A 17,429-nucleotide genomic window follows, 5' to 3' on the forward strand; every position below is an offset into this window, starting at 1 on the left:
TACCAAGTTTTGTTAACAAAGGCTGTTCTTCTATTTTTACTCCTTTCCTTACGCACATCTTTAATCTTGCTTTGCATACAAGTCTCTTTCCTTCTTGTTGGAAGAATGCAATAGTTGTGCCAGTTCATAAAAGTGGCAGTATGAGCGACATCAAAAATTATCGCCTCGTTTCACTCTTGTCTCAGTTTGAAAAAGTGTTTAAAATAGCTAGGTTTACACATCTGTCGTTTTTATTTAAGCATAAGATTAGTGTACACCAACATGGCTTTGTTCATGATAGGTCTGTGGAAACAAACCTTGTTTCTTTTCTTGATGCTGCAGGTCCCACTGTTGCTAACCGAAGACACTGTATACTTCGACTTGTCAAAAGCGTTTGATGCTGTTTCTCATGATCTACTTATCCATAAACTCTCGAGTTACAGCGTTAGTACTAGCCTATGCACGCTCATTAAAGACTACTGGTCAACTCTGTTAAATTATGTTCGCGTTGGTGTTAAGTACTCTTCACCTTATGAATCAACTTCTGGTGCTCCGCAAGGGTCGATCTTAGGTCCATTATTTTTCAATATCTTTGTTAATAACCTTGAAGAATGCTTGCGTTATTCGTGTCTCCTTTTATATGCCAATGATATTAAACTTTACCGTGAAATAGAATCAGAGCAGGATTGTGAATTATTACAGGAAGATGTTAATTCTGTTGTGGAGTGGTGTACTCTTTTGCGCATTAATTCAATGAAGACACTTATTTCCTTTAATCGCAAAATGTGCCCTTTACTATACGAATACTCACTTGACAACATTCTTTTGAGAAGAGCGACTTGTACACGTGGCTTAAGAATATTGGTTGACTCCCGGCTAATTTTCTTAGAACGAGTTTCAAGCATCGTTAATGTATCCTACAGGAAGTTAGGCCTCATATCAAGGATGACTAAAACGTTTACAAAAGTGAACTGCGTTAATCTCTTGTATTCTTCTTTTGTCCGCTCGAAGTTAGAGTTTAGTTCTGTCGTATGTAAGTGTATTAATTTGACCAATGTTGCAAAAATTGAATGTGTTCAGCGACATTTCATTCCTGTCCTGTACGATCGATTTCTCGGACGCCATGTATTTTATGCCTATGAGCGTGTACTGTGCATGCCTAATATTAGACCCCCAGAAGTAAGGCGGAAATACCATGATTACTTATTTTTGTACATACTAATTCACAACCACTTCTCCTGTCCGTGGTTACTGTCAGCTGTAACGTTCTGCGTGCCTCGCCCTAACCTGCACAATCCTAGCATTTTCTACGTGAATTGCTCTTGCACCTCTAAGGCTACAACACGTCATGTAACACAACAAAATAACTTGTGTGATAATCTTGATATATTCAGTTCTAATACTTGCTCATTATGACTTCTGTCTCTGAATAATTCAATTTTTTTGTTGCACTTTGTACCACTGTTGTTTGAGATATTGTTTTGTTTTTTGGTTTTATGTTCTTCATGTAACATGAGTGCACCAATATTATGGTGCAAAGCTGTTCTTGGGCACACTATGAAAAAACAAAACAAATGAGACTGGAAACGTAACACAAGTAACATTTGTGAAGAAAATAGAAACGCAGCACCGCGACTGCATTTATTAGCAATATACAATTCCAATGTTCTCTCACAAAGTCGTAGAAAACGCGAGTGAACGCAGATATACTACCAGATCTTCGTAAAGAACAATTGCAATACTGTGAGTATACCTCTGACATTCATATTGGTACATCCTGAGTTGGCTAAACTATGGCTAAAATTGAGCGTATTCACTGAAATACTAGTAAAATTCCCTTTCATTATCTTCCTTCTGAGCACAAAATCTAAAGGAACAGACCACTGACTTCACAAAGCAACAGCTACAAGAATTAAGAGGAGAGTTCTGAAGCATAAAAAAAGTGTACCATCTATACCCCAAAACACAAGTAGCCTCAAGTCTCACAACTAGACTTTAAAAAAAAAGAAGGGGGAAGGACTGTTGCCATACTCAATGCCTTTCCCCCCTCTATCCTTTGTGCATCATACTTGAAAAAACTGTCCACAATGCCAAAAGTGTAAAAAAAAGTATTAATGGGCTTATCCTTCTGAGACATAACCAACATATATGTCTCGGAAAGATGCGAGCCTCCAGAAGCTCTAAGAAGGTGTCAACAGAAGTCTGAGACACAATCCTGGGGTTTAGAACAGGTACGACTCAATACTACTGAGCCAAGTACTTCAAGCCTCACTGCATAGGCATTTCTAGGGAGGATGCGGTAAGAGAAATTGCAATTTTCAGTAAAAAAAAAAAAAGCATTTTCGGGCGCCTTTTATTCAAGGTTATGTTTGCAAAAATCATTTGCATTGGTGACCGAGAAAACTAGCACACTTCTTCAACTCATCGGCTGGCGTCCCCAGAACAGTCCTTCTGGGAGTAACTGCAATTTTCAACCTGTTTTTGCACGGTGAGGAATAGCATTAGCACTGCTTGCCTACCTCCTGTAGAAAGCTTACTCCGCAGCCACTTAACTCACTGAAAGACTAACTTATAAGGCTACAAGCAGGACTATGAGAACATTCCAATTAGGCTAAAGAAGCAGGCAGTGGCTGACATGAAAGGTTTCTGTAAACTTTACTAAATTTTGGACTGAAAGGCCATACCACTTCATGATGCCCTGGACATTGTTATGCACCTCTTGTTAGAGCCCCCTCAAACAGAGAGCTAAACATAATCTCTTCTTCAACAATCTTAGTAGTCAAATTCCCAAGAACTATTTTTGCAGCAACGATGGTTAGACAACACTCACTGAGCTTGACAGAAAGACCACTAGAGTAACTTAACGGTGCCTATGAATCTGTGGCACTGCACAAATCCAAGAAGCAACCATTACCATTTTGTTGGCATAACGCTCCAATAGAGATCAAAGTTCTCTACACCTCAGTGGCCAGAAGCCATCGCTGGAATTGACTGCAATTCATCAAAGCGCTAGTGTTCACCTAGTTCTTGGCCGTAGTGCTCACTGCAACATCACAAGAGCAACTTCTTCATGCATTGTCAGATAAAGCTGGCAGATGAGCACGTGTGCTGTACCACTGCAAGCTGAAATTACCAAAGCTTGAAGGTACTGCTCAGCAAAAGTCCATAATTGTTTTGTGCATGGATTGCAAAGGAAAGAGACAATTTAATGCAGTCATGCACTAAAACTAGAAATGCAGCTGTAAATCCTTGAATATTAAGCAGATAAACACCTGTCTGCACACTTCTGATGCACACTGTAAATGTGATGTTTATAACGTAATAGCTAAAGCTCCTCACTAATAGCTTCCAAATACTTTTGCAGATTTGTCTAGTCAAAATATAGCTGACTGACAAATGACAACCGTAAAATACCTCAGAAGTGCCCAGTATTAACACTTTCAAAACAGCAGAATTCTGAAAATTATATCTTAAGCGCCCATCCTCTCTAAGCGCAAGCACAAACACAAGCAGTTCTATTCACCTTAGATACTGGCCAGGGCAACTTGGAGATCACCACCTTCTTTGTTGTGGCAAAATCCCTTGTTTTTCTGGTGAGAAAAGAGCTAATGGCTCCTAACTGCTAACTGTCATTTGTGACAAAGAGAAAGCACTGCCAGTGGTCAGGCATCCCTTAGGTGGTTGAGTTTCTCCAGCAGGTGGAGGTCACGTGAGTGGAAACCCTGAAAAGCCAATAATGGCCATTGCATATAACAGCCATAGGTGGCAGAGTAAACAGTAAGGCTTCCACGCACGAGGACACTAGGCACCAATCCTATGCGATAGATTTACTCCCTCCCAAAAGGCCAGCATTAGCAGAGTTTGTGGCTGCGAACTTAGGCAGCTGTGTAATTCTCAATGTGATGTCCTAGTTTTCAATGCTTAAAACGGCTGCACTGCATTCTATGGGGGGAATCATTGAGAGGAAGTCTAACAAACAGGCATACAATGCTAAATACTTGCCAAAGGCGGCTATTGCGGAAGCACTGGCTAACATCAACAAGCACTATCTGATCCGAGCATGCAGCCATTTCTGAAGCCAAGTTCAGTCAATCAGTTAGCCGGAACAGAGAGTTTCCTACAAAAATTACTAGAGGGAAATCTGGTGCTGCAGTCGTCCTACCATGGGAATGATGGGAAGTACATGGATTTGCCTGATCTTCGTGCTTGTGGATTCAGACGTTCTTGTGGCTTTGTATATTACGCTATATAAATCTTATTGTCGTATATTTCAGCGCAATCGATATTCTTCGAAGTGCAGAAGACGCCGGGAACACGTACAGTTGCTATGAATTGCAACCGTTGAGCTTGTCCAGGTGGCCAAATCAAAACGCACCAAGCGTCTCAAGGCAGTGGCATGCCCGCGATAAATTCATAAGGGCGTTTCATTTGCTTATCGATACATGCGTCCGTGGCTTAATGGTTTCAATATCAGGCTTCTGTGCTAGCGTCCCTGTGTTCGAATCCTGCCGTTGGGCAGTTTTAATGATGTTTATTTAATTATTTATTACGCAATACACTGTTGAAAATGACGAGTTTACAAAGTCACAAAGCCGTTTGAAGCCAAAAAGGCGAAGTTTAGGCAAATCCATGTACTTCCTATAATTCCCATGCTGGGACAACCGCTCCAATTGCAGCTCTTGTAGACACTAGCGCCAGAGTTCCCTCTAGTAATTTTTGTAGGAAACTCTATGAGGCGGAAGATACTAATTATATTAAACAAACATCAAAACAGCAGTGAAAAAAAATAATAAAAACAGATATATCTAATATTGTCTGAAATATCATTGCTATTCCTGGGGACGTCATTATGTTTTGAAATACCTCATGCATCTGGTAACTTTTGTTGTCGAAAGCAAATGTCAAAAAGAATGTTGTTGAAAGTAGCACTGTGTGTGTGTATGTGTGTGTTGTGTCTTCTGGTTTCCTCTTGCCTTTTTTTTTTTTTGCACTATATACCTACTTTGCATTTCACAAGACAAAATCCCATAAAGCCCGAATTGCAACCCTCTAATAGAAGTAGGGGACATTTTTGCATTATGTTCAATGGTATGTACAGTTTTAGTTACAAGAGTTGTTTCTAAGCAGAGTTCTCAAGAGTGGCCACTGGTGGTGATGCCCAAAAAGCTGGCTGTAATGCTGACTCTAGCAGAAAAAGGTTGGTGGTAGATGCAGAGGTCGAATCCTGCCCTGGGGCTAGGAGCAGCAGCTGTTTGTCTGGAAGAAATTCCATTGTCACAGGGTCCTGAACAAGGCACTCAAGCACTTGGCTTGATCCCATGGCATCCTCTGGTGGCTGACACAGTGGATTTACTTGCTCAGATGCTGTGCACACTGTGAACGTAGCAGTGCTTGTGGCAGGAGCAAGACAAGCAGGATCTAAATCTTGTTCAATATTATCTTTCGTGGATGGATGCACAGTGGTTGAGCCCTCCTGGTGGGAAAAGAAAAGCAGCAAGAACACCGTCGGAGCTCAACTTCACTTTGTGCTAATGTGCAGTAAAAGGAGAACATAGTTAATGTTAAGGCCTGAAGAGACAGCTTTTTTAATAGGAAATTCTTAGAATGCAGGCCCCTTGTACAGACCCCTCACCCTGTTATAAGTCTGAACCAATAAATTTTTACAGCACTAAAGCTAACGAGTAAAAGGTGGTACTTTAATCTTACAGCTGTAAGGCATCTAGGCAAGTAGTGCAGTCATAGTAATGTCATGTGGAATGGTTTAAATCATTCCACATGATTTTACTGACACCCTTTGACACCCTTTACGACACCTTTTTACTGACGGCTCCCTCTGTTATGCTATAACATATGGATGTATAGACTACATGCATGTTTCCGGATTACCAATATGTGACAAACCAACTTTGGGTCTAAAATAGTGGCATGTGCCATGGAACTAGCAGAAGCAATGCCATCATAAAAATGACTTCGCATGCTTTATCATGATATGGTTTAGGTCTACCAACCCTCCATGTTATGACCTTTTAGTATGTTACAAGTACAATGAATACAATTATGTTGAACAATGCACGCACGCACGCGTGCACACACACACACACACATTTTTCTCCCCCCCCCCCCCCTATCATTTCCTAGTACAACTCAGAGCTGACTCCTCCCTACCTCGTCCCATTCTTTCTTTTATAAGATTATTTTTGATTTTTGTTGTTTTTTGAAAATGTTACTTATTAATATTTTCACACATTCTACTCACTTTGCAATGCCATTGCTTGACCAGAACACCACAAAAGGGCTTGTGTGCTCGTCTACCATGAAGAAGCATGTGTAATGAATTCCTTTTCTTATGCCTCTCACTTCCCGACTCCATGACACTCGTCTTGGGAAACTCGTCAGACCTGAACACTGCCACTGATAAGGGGTGTGACTCAATGAATGCGCAGTGCATAATCCCGTTACCAACAAGTAATCTCTTTAGCCCCTGACTTTCACCTACACTTTTTCTTCTTCGTCTTTTCTTTTTTCCCTTTTTTTTTCTGCCCCACTTTTTCTTCTTCTCTCTCTTCCTCTACCTACATATATGAAGAGACTGTGTCACAAGAACTTAATGTAGACCTTGAGAAAGGTCAGTCCACCCACCCACCCACCCACACACCCACACACACACACACACACACACACACACACACACACACACACACACACACACACACACACGCACGCACGCACGCGTGGTCATTCCATCTCAAGTGTACTCGGTGTTTTTTCGACCATCTCCGATTCTGCTGAAAAAAATCATACCGTTTTACCTCAATGTGGGAAGCAATTATTCAAGCGATTTTTAAAAAAATTTCTAATGCCGTGAGGACACTTCAAAGGTTTCTGTGGATGTGTTGCAACTGCACAATTTAAACCAGTCAGTGCTCAAGGCATGATCACTAGGCAGTAATAAGAAGCTTGAGACTACCACCATGTTCAAGATATTCATTGCCAAATTCGCCTCGAAACACATTAACGTTTCACTTAGTTTTGACCGGCAGTGCACAAGGAGCACTTTCTGGGACATTACTAAACAGAACACCAAAGCATTTCCCTGCAAGTATAAGGACACATGTCTTGAAGTTAATACTAGTATCAGGATTTCAATGAACAAATGTTGAAATACCCTGGGCAGCGACCAGCTTTAAATCCATAAATGTGACACGTGCACTAAGGATAATTTAAAAATCAGTAAATTCATTCCAGTAAACAGATCACTGGAAAGTACCACATAGCTCCTAATGTCCACTACTGCCATGAATCTTGGAGAGAAAAAATGAATTCCGCATCTTGATATCACACAGGTGTAGCAGAAGCAACTAGTATACTACTGCCAATAGCAGCCCGACACACAAACGTTCACAGCTGTTTCAGAGTTGCTGGGCGACAAGACACTATGGGACTAATGAAAAAGCATAAAGAGAGAGCACCTAGAGTACTACTGAGCTGTCGTTCGACAAAGTATCCGGATATTTACTGGCAACCCTTTTGCCAACCTAGGCACACTCACGGCAGCAGTGGCAAGAGGTTCACTGGTGACTTGTGCTGCCTCTCCAGAAACTGGCGGTAATGCAGCAGGCGGCAAGATGCCCTTGCGGTGGAGCCGACAATGAGAGCGCAGAGAATCTTCCCGCACAAAGGCTTCAGGGCACTCACTACACTGATAGGTACGATGGCATGATACTGCTTGACGTGCACCGACAGCTCCTTTTCTTGGCTTTGGTGGTTTTTTTGAATGTTTGTTCTTCACATGACTGCGCAAGTTGGCTGTTAAAACAAGAAAACAGTTGATTATTGGCTGCACAATATATTAGGATTTGATGTTAGCCATTTAAGATTTCACTATCCAACTACTAAGCAGAGAAAGAAAGCATGTTAAAAGTTATCAGAAGATTGTACAGTAGAATCTCGGTAAACAAAAATAGCCCGACTGGAATTACTGCTTTAACGAAACTGCCTCCAAATTCATTTGTTTAGTATTTTGGCAAGGCAAAAAAGGTGTTATCGTAAGCAACATTTTAGCCTCTTTGCTTAAACAGAACCACAGAAGATCCTGTGGCACTTCAGACACTAGGTTTCACTGCCTTGCGCTTTAGATCAGCTGCCACGAGGTACTGAAATACAGCAGACTTTTATTATTTGACTCTAGCTAATTTGATTTTTTGGTTAATTAAATTCGGTCCCGGCCGACATCCAAGACTGCTATTCCATGGATAAAAACTTTCATTATTTCAATCCTACACTAGAAACATGCCATATTTTTCTTGTCACAAAAATCGAATGCGCATTAGACTTCTACTCTATTTAAGAGCTCTAATTCCCTTTCTATGTTAGTTTTCCGATTTGAACTTATAAACTGTGTGCACATTGGATTCGGGTGTGTTTTAAAATCTGGCAAGCAGTGGCACATTCCTCACATTTTCCACTTAGGTATATATTGTATTTCTCCAATTTTTCACCTTTCTCTATGTCTATTATATTTTACCCCTTCTCACCTTTTCTCTCCATCTCTCTAACGGCTGTGGGACGGTTCAGGTGTCCATTGAAGGGTGACACAGTTATGATGCCTGCATTTCTTATTTCCTACCTCCTTTCCCCAGTTCCAATCAATCAATCAATCAATCAATGAAGCAGTGGTGTTTCAGTGGTTTTTCTATCCCTTGTTTAATTCAACCCACTGGATAATTCAATCAGTTTTGTCGATACCATCGGAGTCGAATTAATGTAAGTCATCTGTATATGCTGAATTTGTTGAAATGCTGAGTATATATATATATATATATATATATATATATATATAACTGCACACCAGGCACAATATGCAAAGCAAAGGCATAAAAGGCACAAAAAACTGACCAGGGTGCTTTGATGTATACGAACAGGTCTGGCAACGATATGGCCGAGTTTCGTCATGGCTTCTGATGTGGCTAGTCAGGGAGCTACGTCGCTCACATGTGTATGAGCATTCAGTGCAGTGCAGACTACCTTCTCGGTGAGTTACACTGTGCAGCCGCAGTTCTCGCTTAGATGAGCAGGAAAATGAGCACTGGCTACAACGAGCAGGCTGGTCAGCACTATGCATTGCCCTCTCATGGGACCGCAGGTTGCCTGTGGAATGAGAACATCACTTGTGTAATTTCACGTCATGAAGGCAAATCATGAAAACATCATGACAAAATTGATGAAGTATACAGCAGAACAAGAGTTACAACAAGAGTTTTAGTGCGCTGCAAGAAAGTTGAAGCACTAACTTGTGCAGTGATTAACAGTCATTCTTGTTGACGGTGGCACCTTTTAAATAAAGACCATGTCGAACTTTATCAACTACTTTAGAAGCTAACAATCTGCCTGAATAACACAAGCCTGCAGTGCTTAAGTACCCGATCGACAACTTAATGTAACAAATTTCAGAAAACTTGATCAACTTTCAGACTTAGAGTGTGATAGGATAAGTTTGTTATTTATATAATTTCACTTTCATCCTAGCTGCCACAACAAATGACATATTCCCAGCACATTTACAGGTGTCAACTTGCAATGCATGTAGCTGCTGCTGCTTCTTTATTATTTGGCATCTTTGTTGATGTTCACACATATAGCCAGTGATGTAAAAGAACAAAAAAAAAGAAAGCGCCTTTTCTGTAGTGCCCACGATTTGGACTGTCATTCGATGATTTCGAAAGCGAGCCACCCCTTAGGGCTCTCGGCCAACTTACCACTATGCCTTCACATTGAAACATATCTTATACGTATGCTGTTAACTATGTACTGGCAGGAGTGCCTTCAGCATTTTGAAGAGACAAAAAAAAAAAAAATAAAAAAAAAAAATAAAAAAGAGAACAATCTTTTTTTATAGCTACAGAAAGCTTATTAACATAACAACCTAATATAATATTGTAGCAGTTTTGCAAAAACTGCCAAAAAATTTTCAACACAAGTTCTGTATATTTCTAAGCTCTCTCATCTCACATTATGAGATGCTAGAAACAGAAACATAAAATCAGCAAAATAGAAACTTAGGCAGATTGATAGCTCACACATTAAGCACTTCGAGTGTGTTACTGTTTATACTACTATCATTAGAAAGGTTATGCCTGAACATAAAAGCAATAGGAACAGTAGGGCAATGAAATCAGTTAGAGCTACCATAAATATTCTTGCACTTCCTCAAAGGCCACATGACCACCACATAATGCAACACACATATATATATATAACATTTTCAGTGCAAGAAAAGCATGTGAAAGATCATTATAAAAATTAAGGCATTAAGCGCGGTGCATGAATACCAGTAGGCAAGTTTCAGCATGAATATAAGCTTTGTACAGCTTTCTCTATCTCAACTATAGTTTCTGATCCTGCACTCAATGTCACGATTGAGTTCATGAGAATGAATGTGTATGTAGTATCAAATTGTGCCATAATTTTCGTGAAGTGGTGTGATCAGTTGTCAGTCCTCTTATTGGAAATATGCTGCTTACTGCAATTCCAGCTTCAGCTAAATAGGTCTTAATGATGATGAAGATTTATTTGCATTAAGCACTGCTGTCAGCAAAGGAGGCAAGATTATAAAAGTGTAGGAGGCCGAAGTCGTGTGGCTGATTAAATTTGCAGTAATCCCTCGTTATAATGAAGTCAGCGGGACGGTGAAAAAATTCATACAGGTGGTAATTTGATATAAGCGATCACTTGAGAAAAGCTAAAGCAGTCGAGCTTTCATTGCGCTACAACTGTGAGGAAGTGAAAATACAATGTATTCAGTGAAACAAAGCTTTATTCAGCTACAAAAAAGGCAGAGCTTTGGCTGTTTAAAGTTCTTACCGGGCGTGAGCAACCCCTGCTATAATTTGACCAAGCATTGCACGATGCTGTAGTGGCTGTCCATGCATTCAACCTTACTTCGCAGCAGGTGTAGGTACTACCGCGTCTGCACCATAGTTGGCACTTCATGTGGCTCTCCGTCCGCTGGCTCTTTGTCCTCGTCGAGGCCACCAACAGTGTCAATTAGCATCTCCGTATCAGTCGCTGAGGTGACCACGGGAGTAGCAGCGTAAGCCAACGTGAACATTTCGAAGTCTCCATCTATCTCTTGGCCAGCAATTTTATGGACAGCTTTGTACAGATTGCCGCAAGTCTGGTCATCGTCAGGCTGGTCGTCGTCAGGGTCGCTGACGACGGCGTGGGAAAAGCCGGTGTGCGCAAACAGTCGGCGACCTTCGAAGGTGCGAGTTCTTTCTATGAAAACTTCAGCAAATGGATCGCACCAAGCAAATCAATGTGGTACTTCTTGCTGGCGTCATACGCTGTGAGCATGTGCTGCAAAAGAGCCTTGCAGTACAGCTTAAGAGCGGTCTCAATGATGGCATGGTCCATCGGCTGCAGTACCGCATTTGCAGGCAAAAATTCCACAGCAATCGCCTTGAGGTAGTTGATCTTCCCGTGGCTCGGACAATTGTCAATTATGAAAAGCACTTGCCGATTCTTTGCATTGAACCGTCTATCCAGAAGGCGCACATAGTCTTCAAAAATAGCAGCAGTCATCCATGTTCGCTTGTTGCTTCTGTAGATGCATTCCTTGGGAATAGTTGCATTTCGGAAGCACCACGGCTCCTCCGCCTGCCCCAGTATCAACAAGGGAAGCTTGTCCTTGCCTGTTGCACTGGCCCCAAACAGCACCGTGACACGCTCCTTGCTCCTTTTTCCTCTGGATGAGGCTCCGCCAATGGAAGTGAACATGCGATTCGGTAGCATCTTGTTGAAAAATGCACCCTCATCTAGGTTGTAGATGTCTGTCTTCATATTTTTCAAGCAGAGCTTGGAGCCAATGTTGGTGCTTTATGTCTACAGCGTCACGTTCACAGCTGCGCTTTCGTTAACAACATACTTTCGAGGTCATGCCATGTCGTTTCTTGAACCACTGAAGCCAGCTATTGCTGCACTTAAAGGGACCCTGAAACGATTTTGGCGATTTTCTACAAACGTACTGAGTCGTTAGAGTAGGTTCTTCTGATCATTAATTGGTGCTTCTAAGTGCTCTGCGTAAAGCGTGTAATTTATTATAAGGTTTTAAAAATACACATCGCTGCCGATCGCAGCGCACTGCTCGGCGGAATTTTAAGCCGCCCCTACCCATATGATGCAAATAACCCATATTACGTCACATGGGCGAGCTATCTGATTGGCTGACCAGGGCGCGTGGTCGATAATTTTTCCAACTTTATGGTGAACAAATGATGCTCGTAATAGTTGGAATGTTAGTTACTTTGTTTCTGTAAAAAGAAAATAACTTAAAGAGAATACACAAGAATAGTTTTTTAGTACACTTCAGCACTTCCGGCACACAGCAAGTGTCGTCTGCTTGTGTTACAACGTACTCCATTTTGACGAGAGCTCCGCGGTCAGAGTCGGTCTCAGTCTTTTCGCGAGCACTATAATTCGACTTTGTTGCCTTGTGGACTGCAAACCTAGCGACCTGCAAACCGCGAGTCCAGTATTAGGGCAAACGCAAGCGCAAGGGGACAGGGTCTGGCCGCTTGACTGTGCCGGGATGAGCCACGAGATGAGCAGAAGGGCAAATGTGAACGGTCTGCACGGTGCAGCCACCTGGTGGCACAGAGCTCAACCATACACAGTAGCAGCAACGAAGTGTATTCTTTGCTGCTGGTGTGTATTTTTCGCAGGAGTGTAATCATCAACACGTTGATTTATAAATGTTTAAAATGCTTTACACTTGGTTAGAGCAATATTAGCGCTTTGTTTGACTGGTTAAGCGCTGCGCCAGCAAGTGTCTGGACCGTGCAGACCGATCAGGCTGCTCACGTACGTCTACGCTAAAGTTCCTTCATCAGCTTGAGTTTATGCCTCCAGTCATTTGCCGAAATGACCAGCTTGCCTGTTTTTAGCGGAGTACCGCACACGTTCGGCGCTACGACAGAATGCTCGCAACGCACGCTGCTTCGATAGCTCTCGGTCGACGGCCAAGCGGCTAGCGGAGAGGTCTCGCGCGGGAGGGGGCGTGCTGCTAAACAACCGGAAGTGAGCGATGTGACGTCGCATCGTGACGCTGAACCAGTGAAGGCGGAGCTTAGCGCCGCTCGCTCGGTGAGCGAGTTGAGGAGGAAAAGCATAGCTAGGGAGGAGGGTAACTTCTAATCGCTTGCAGCTCCATTAATACGTAACGCTTCACTTAAATTGTGGTGCGAATGTTCTACTTAAGCTGTACCCTACGCGCCTACAAAATTTGTCCGAACCGTTTCAGGGGCCCTTTAAAAGTTTTATGGCCTATTTGGAGAGCAAGAGCTTCGGCTTTTGCAGTAAGTGCAGGTCCACGTACGGGGAGATTCGCACTCCTGGCGTTCTTCAGCCAGTGTAGAAGTGCACCTTCCACTTCAGGGTATCTTAAATTGCGATTCCTCTTTCTCTTTGCCGAGAAGCTCTTTTGAAAGCCATCCAACACAGCTTCCTTGTTTTTCAATATACATAGTTTATAAAGTAGACGGCGCTATGCTGAATTCGTTCGTGATGTCAGTTTTCTGCCGGCTGCCTTTTTCCACTTCTTTTATCAGCAGTACTTTCTGCTCCAAAGTCAGGCACTTTCGTCCGGACACTGATGGAGCCATTTATCACTGTAGACCATAAAAATACAAGTGAGGCATGCCTAACGAAGCACTCTGAATAACACACAATCACATGGCCTGCAGCAGCATGAATCCAAACGCACGCACTGTCGGCGTCAAAGCGACTGAATGCGGCGGGCTACTCAGAAGGGAGAAGCTTTAAAATGTCATCAGGGCATCTCGCTTTCCTCGTCAGTGCGTGCTGGTGATGGTGACAGTTGCAAAGGCAGGCTTGGCATTGACTTCACGTGTAGTGGAAGAAAGGCGATCGATCGGAGTTGTGGAGATCAAGAAGCAGGAACCGTGGAAGGGCACCCGTTGGTGGAAGATTGTGCTTGGGAGGGCAGGCAGGAAGAGGGCAGCTTTAGAGGAGCAGTGACGTTGAAATTAGCAGCGAGGAGGCGAGGAGTTGACATGAAAGCGAGTGAGAGGAGTGACTGGCATCCAAACAGCTTGCAGACTGGAGAGTGAATGAGGAGGGGAAGGCAGTGGCTGCTTGTATAGGGGGGCTGTAGAGGTCATGGAAGACTATGAAAGTACTGCGCTGGAAAGCGCTGCGACTGCCATGGCTCGAGTAAGAAGTTGCGTTTGTTGTGCTAAAAAAAACAATTAGCCGCTCATTGTGGGTTCGCAGCATAGGGGCCTTGCGTGATCAGTGGGCAATTTTTTCCTGAGGTGTGCAGCCGTGCAGTTTGCAAAACGAGTTTTTCGGCGCACTGTTGTTGGTGACACTGTACTAATTCTACGGTTCAAGTGTCGGTGTTCACGTACTGTCGCGCCCGCGCCATTGATAAATGTCTAGGAACAAAATTCAATGACCCTATCACGCATTTTGACCTAGATTGTCTTTAGGTCTAAAGTCGGATGGTGCGAATAGAGCATGACCGGCTTGAGAAAATTGCCGGGGAAACACCAGCTTGCATTGACCTGTCATGTTGACAGCCTGACTTGCCGCTGGCGACGCTCGGATTTTTCGTGTTTTTGGCAAGTTATCGGTCGATTTGCACTGTCAAAAGTGCAACAAAGCTAGGGGCGGTGTTTTATTGCGATGCAGGCCAATTATGGCGAGTGGCAAACAAATTTCTAAACCGGCTGCCCCAAAGTCGTCTTCCTGATTTGTTAATGTAGCTCCTTGCATCAAACGTGGCACTTATAATCGGAGGGACACTTCTTTTGTGCTTATCGGCACGTTTCAGCACCATAAGTGCTCTTTAGAGTGGTAAAACTTTGATTATCGAGCGCACCTCATGGAAAGCTTTGGAGCAACTTTGCCTGTGGTCTTTCGGCCACTTTCAGCATCCAAGAGACTGCGGTTTTCTGGAATCGCAAAGCGCCAGGAAAACATTATTTTGTGTGGATTCTATCACAGGGGACACCAGTGATGCGACTGCGACCGCAATTAATGGTTCGGATGCGCTGCACCACGAAATTTGGCAGCTTCCATACGCTCCGCAGTAAAACTGGGAGCACACAGCACTCGCTTGGTACCTGTTACTAGGCGGTCATCGGCTGTGGGTATAGTACTTTTGTGGCCTGTTCTGTGCCCGCATGAGACTAATTCATCAGCGGTATTAATTTGAAACTGCATACGTAAAAGAGTCGCCGCCGCCTCCGCTTGCCACTTTGCTCTAAGTGCATAAAACTCTTTGTGCGCTTCGAGTAATGCAGCTTAAAATGCATGTGTGGGTCAGGACCGGAAGAAATTTCAAATGAAGTGACATTTCGAGAAAAGTGATTTCGTTATAACAAGGGATGACTATATTAAGGTTCCCTCATCCTGGTCAGATCACCAAGCATTCTATGGCAAGTCTGCTAGCTGCTGTTCATCTGTGGTGTAGTTGTTTGATGCTGCTACACTGGCTCTGCCTCCCAGTGCACAGTGAAACAAAGTAAATCATAGAAGATGAAGCATGCAGCAGTATAAGCATGATAGAAGAAGGAAGGGCTTGACAAACATGTGCAAGCTATGGTATACACATGGCAGATTCCTCCCTAGAAATTTTCAAGGGGTGGACATTTGAGACTGGAAGGGAGGGGGGGGATTCTGCCATTTTGAGTTGTAAGTTCACCAACTTTGGATTTTTTAGGCAATAATGAAACTAACGAGAGCTAGCGACATGTCCTATTGCGATCACCAAACTTTGCCAGGGTAAAGAAATGCAGAGCTCGCCGCTGTCAAAATGCACGTGAAACACATGCCAGTGATTCAAATCTGTGTCAGCAGATAGGTGTGTTTTCTGTGTTTGCGTGGCAGCAGTAATGAATCACATTGCTATTTTTTAAATTTTTTCACTTGCTTCTTTTGCTTTTATTTCTGCACGGCAAAATGTGGCGCTGTGGCTATCTGAAGCTCAGATCTCGCCTCTTTACGATGGTTCTAAAATTGCGGTGCTGCATTAACAGAAAGTCATGCTGGTCCTACGCTCAGCTCTGCAGGGTAGGGTGGTGGAACCTTGCGATGGCCAATTTGCTATCCGATTTTTGTCAACAGCGCACTAGAAAAGTGCAATTTTCTCTACTTCTGTGTCACTTTGAAAAAAGAGAAAGGAAAACTCGAGTATTACGAGAAAACAAATTATTGTAAATTTTTACCTATCAACCGAAGCAGTGGGTGGTAAACCCAGAACGGTGGGTGGTAAACCAAAGTAAGGGGGGGGGGGAGGCAGTAAACCAGAGTAGAGGGCAGTAAACCGGAGCAGTGGGCAACATTTCCACCTCTGCCTACTGTGGAGAACTCTGGTTTACACCAAGTTTTAGTGTGATGTGGAACTTTGCATAAAGGCACTGTCAGCATTGAGTGGCTCACTTTTAGGCTGCATAGCTTAAATTATTATCAAAAGGACTAGCTCCTCAGGACTCATGGCCCACGTTTTTGCTCTTTTTTGAACTTTATGCAGGAGATAAGGCTCCACAATGACTTGTAGCAATATTTTTGATGCTGAAGAGCAAATTAACGTAGACAGAAAACATTGTGTGCTAAAGGCAGCCTTTGTAGATGGAGTGCTAGTAATGGCTCCCGCAAAATGGCCAATGCTGCTGTCACAGCACAATCAACGCAGTGTCAGTTTGGAATCTCAGCTTTCGTCAGTGCTGATGGGTGAATCTATATTCTTTATAATCAAACAATATATCCCAACTAGGAGTGTGTGAATATTCAGAAATTTATAACGCCAACTGAATATCGTATTTTCATTATTTATATTCAATTTGAAAACTAAGCACTCAAACATTTTCGAACATTTGAGACAAAATGAATACTATATTGCTGGCCATTTGGAAGCAGACATGATTATTTCAGTTTACTTTACCTTATTTGTGAATGACTACCTAATTTTGTGCTACCTGGCACGCTCCTGCCACTGCAAAATTTAGCGTGCACGACACGCTCAGCTACCAGACAAATTGTTGTGGGAAAACCAACTTCTCAGGGGCAAGGGGAACAGGTCTGCAAAAAGTGAGGGTTAGGGCTGTCACCTGGCCAGTTTTTCACCAACAAAGCCAGTTTTTCCCTCACGATGCCAGCTGCAGGTTTGAACTCCCACACCGGCTCTCGCATTGCAAGTGCTCAGTCGGGCTTTCATACACGACAAACAGCTGGATTGTTGCAAGCGAATTCATCCCTAAATTTTTAAGCTTATCACAGTTGTGAAATGGTCATGTTATCTGAAGCTGCAAGACTGAAAGTCCATCAGCTCGTTATAAGCAATTGGACTTGAGCCGAGACTTACGAAAAATTCATATCATCCCGAAATTTCTATCAGACATGATCGTATCACCGACATTCTACTGTAATCG

At 42.9% G+C, this 17,429-nt stretch overlaps 1 protein-coding gene across 1 annotated transcript in view; it reads right to left on the reverse strand.

Moving 5' to 3' along the window:
• Positions 1–1,582: 1,582 nt before the first annotated feature.
• LOC135897774 (zinc finger protein 64-like) overlaps positions 1,583–17,429 on the reverse strand; it is a 50,336-nt gene continuing 34,489 nt past the window's right edge. Inside the window, exons 8-10 of the mRNA XM_065426482.1 lie at positions 8,875–9,126; positions 7,529–7,785; positions 1,583–5,452 (exon numbers count right to left, since the gene is read on the reverse strand). Of these exons, the coding sequence (XP_065282554.1) occupies positions 5,099–5,452; positions 7,529–7,785; positions 8,875–9,126 (863 nt within the window). The 3' untranslated portion in view covers positions 1,583–5,098. The remainder of the gene's footprint in view (positions 5,453–7,528; positions 7,786–8,874; positions 9,127–17,429) is intronic.

The sequence above is a fragment of the Dermacentor albipictus genome, chromosome 1 (assembly GCF_038994185.2).
Source record: "Dermacentor albipictus isolate Rhodes 1998 colony chromosome 1, USDA_Dalb.pri_finalv2, whole genome shotgun sequence".
Taxonomy (NCBI): Eukaryota; Metazoa; Arthropoda; class Arachnida; order Ixodida; family Ixodidae; genus Dermacentor; species Dermacentor albipictus.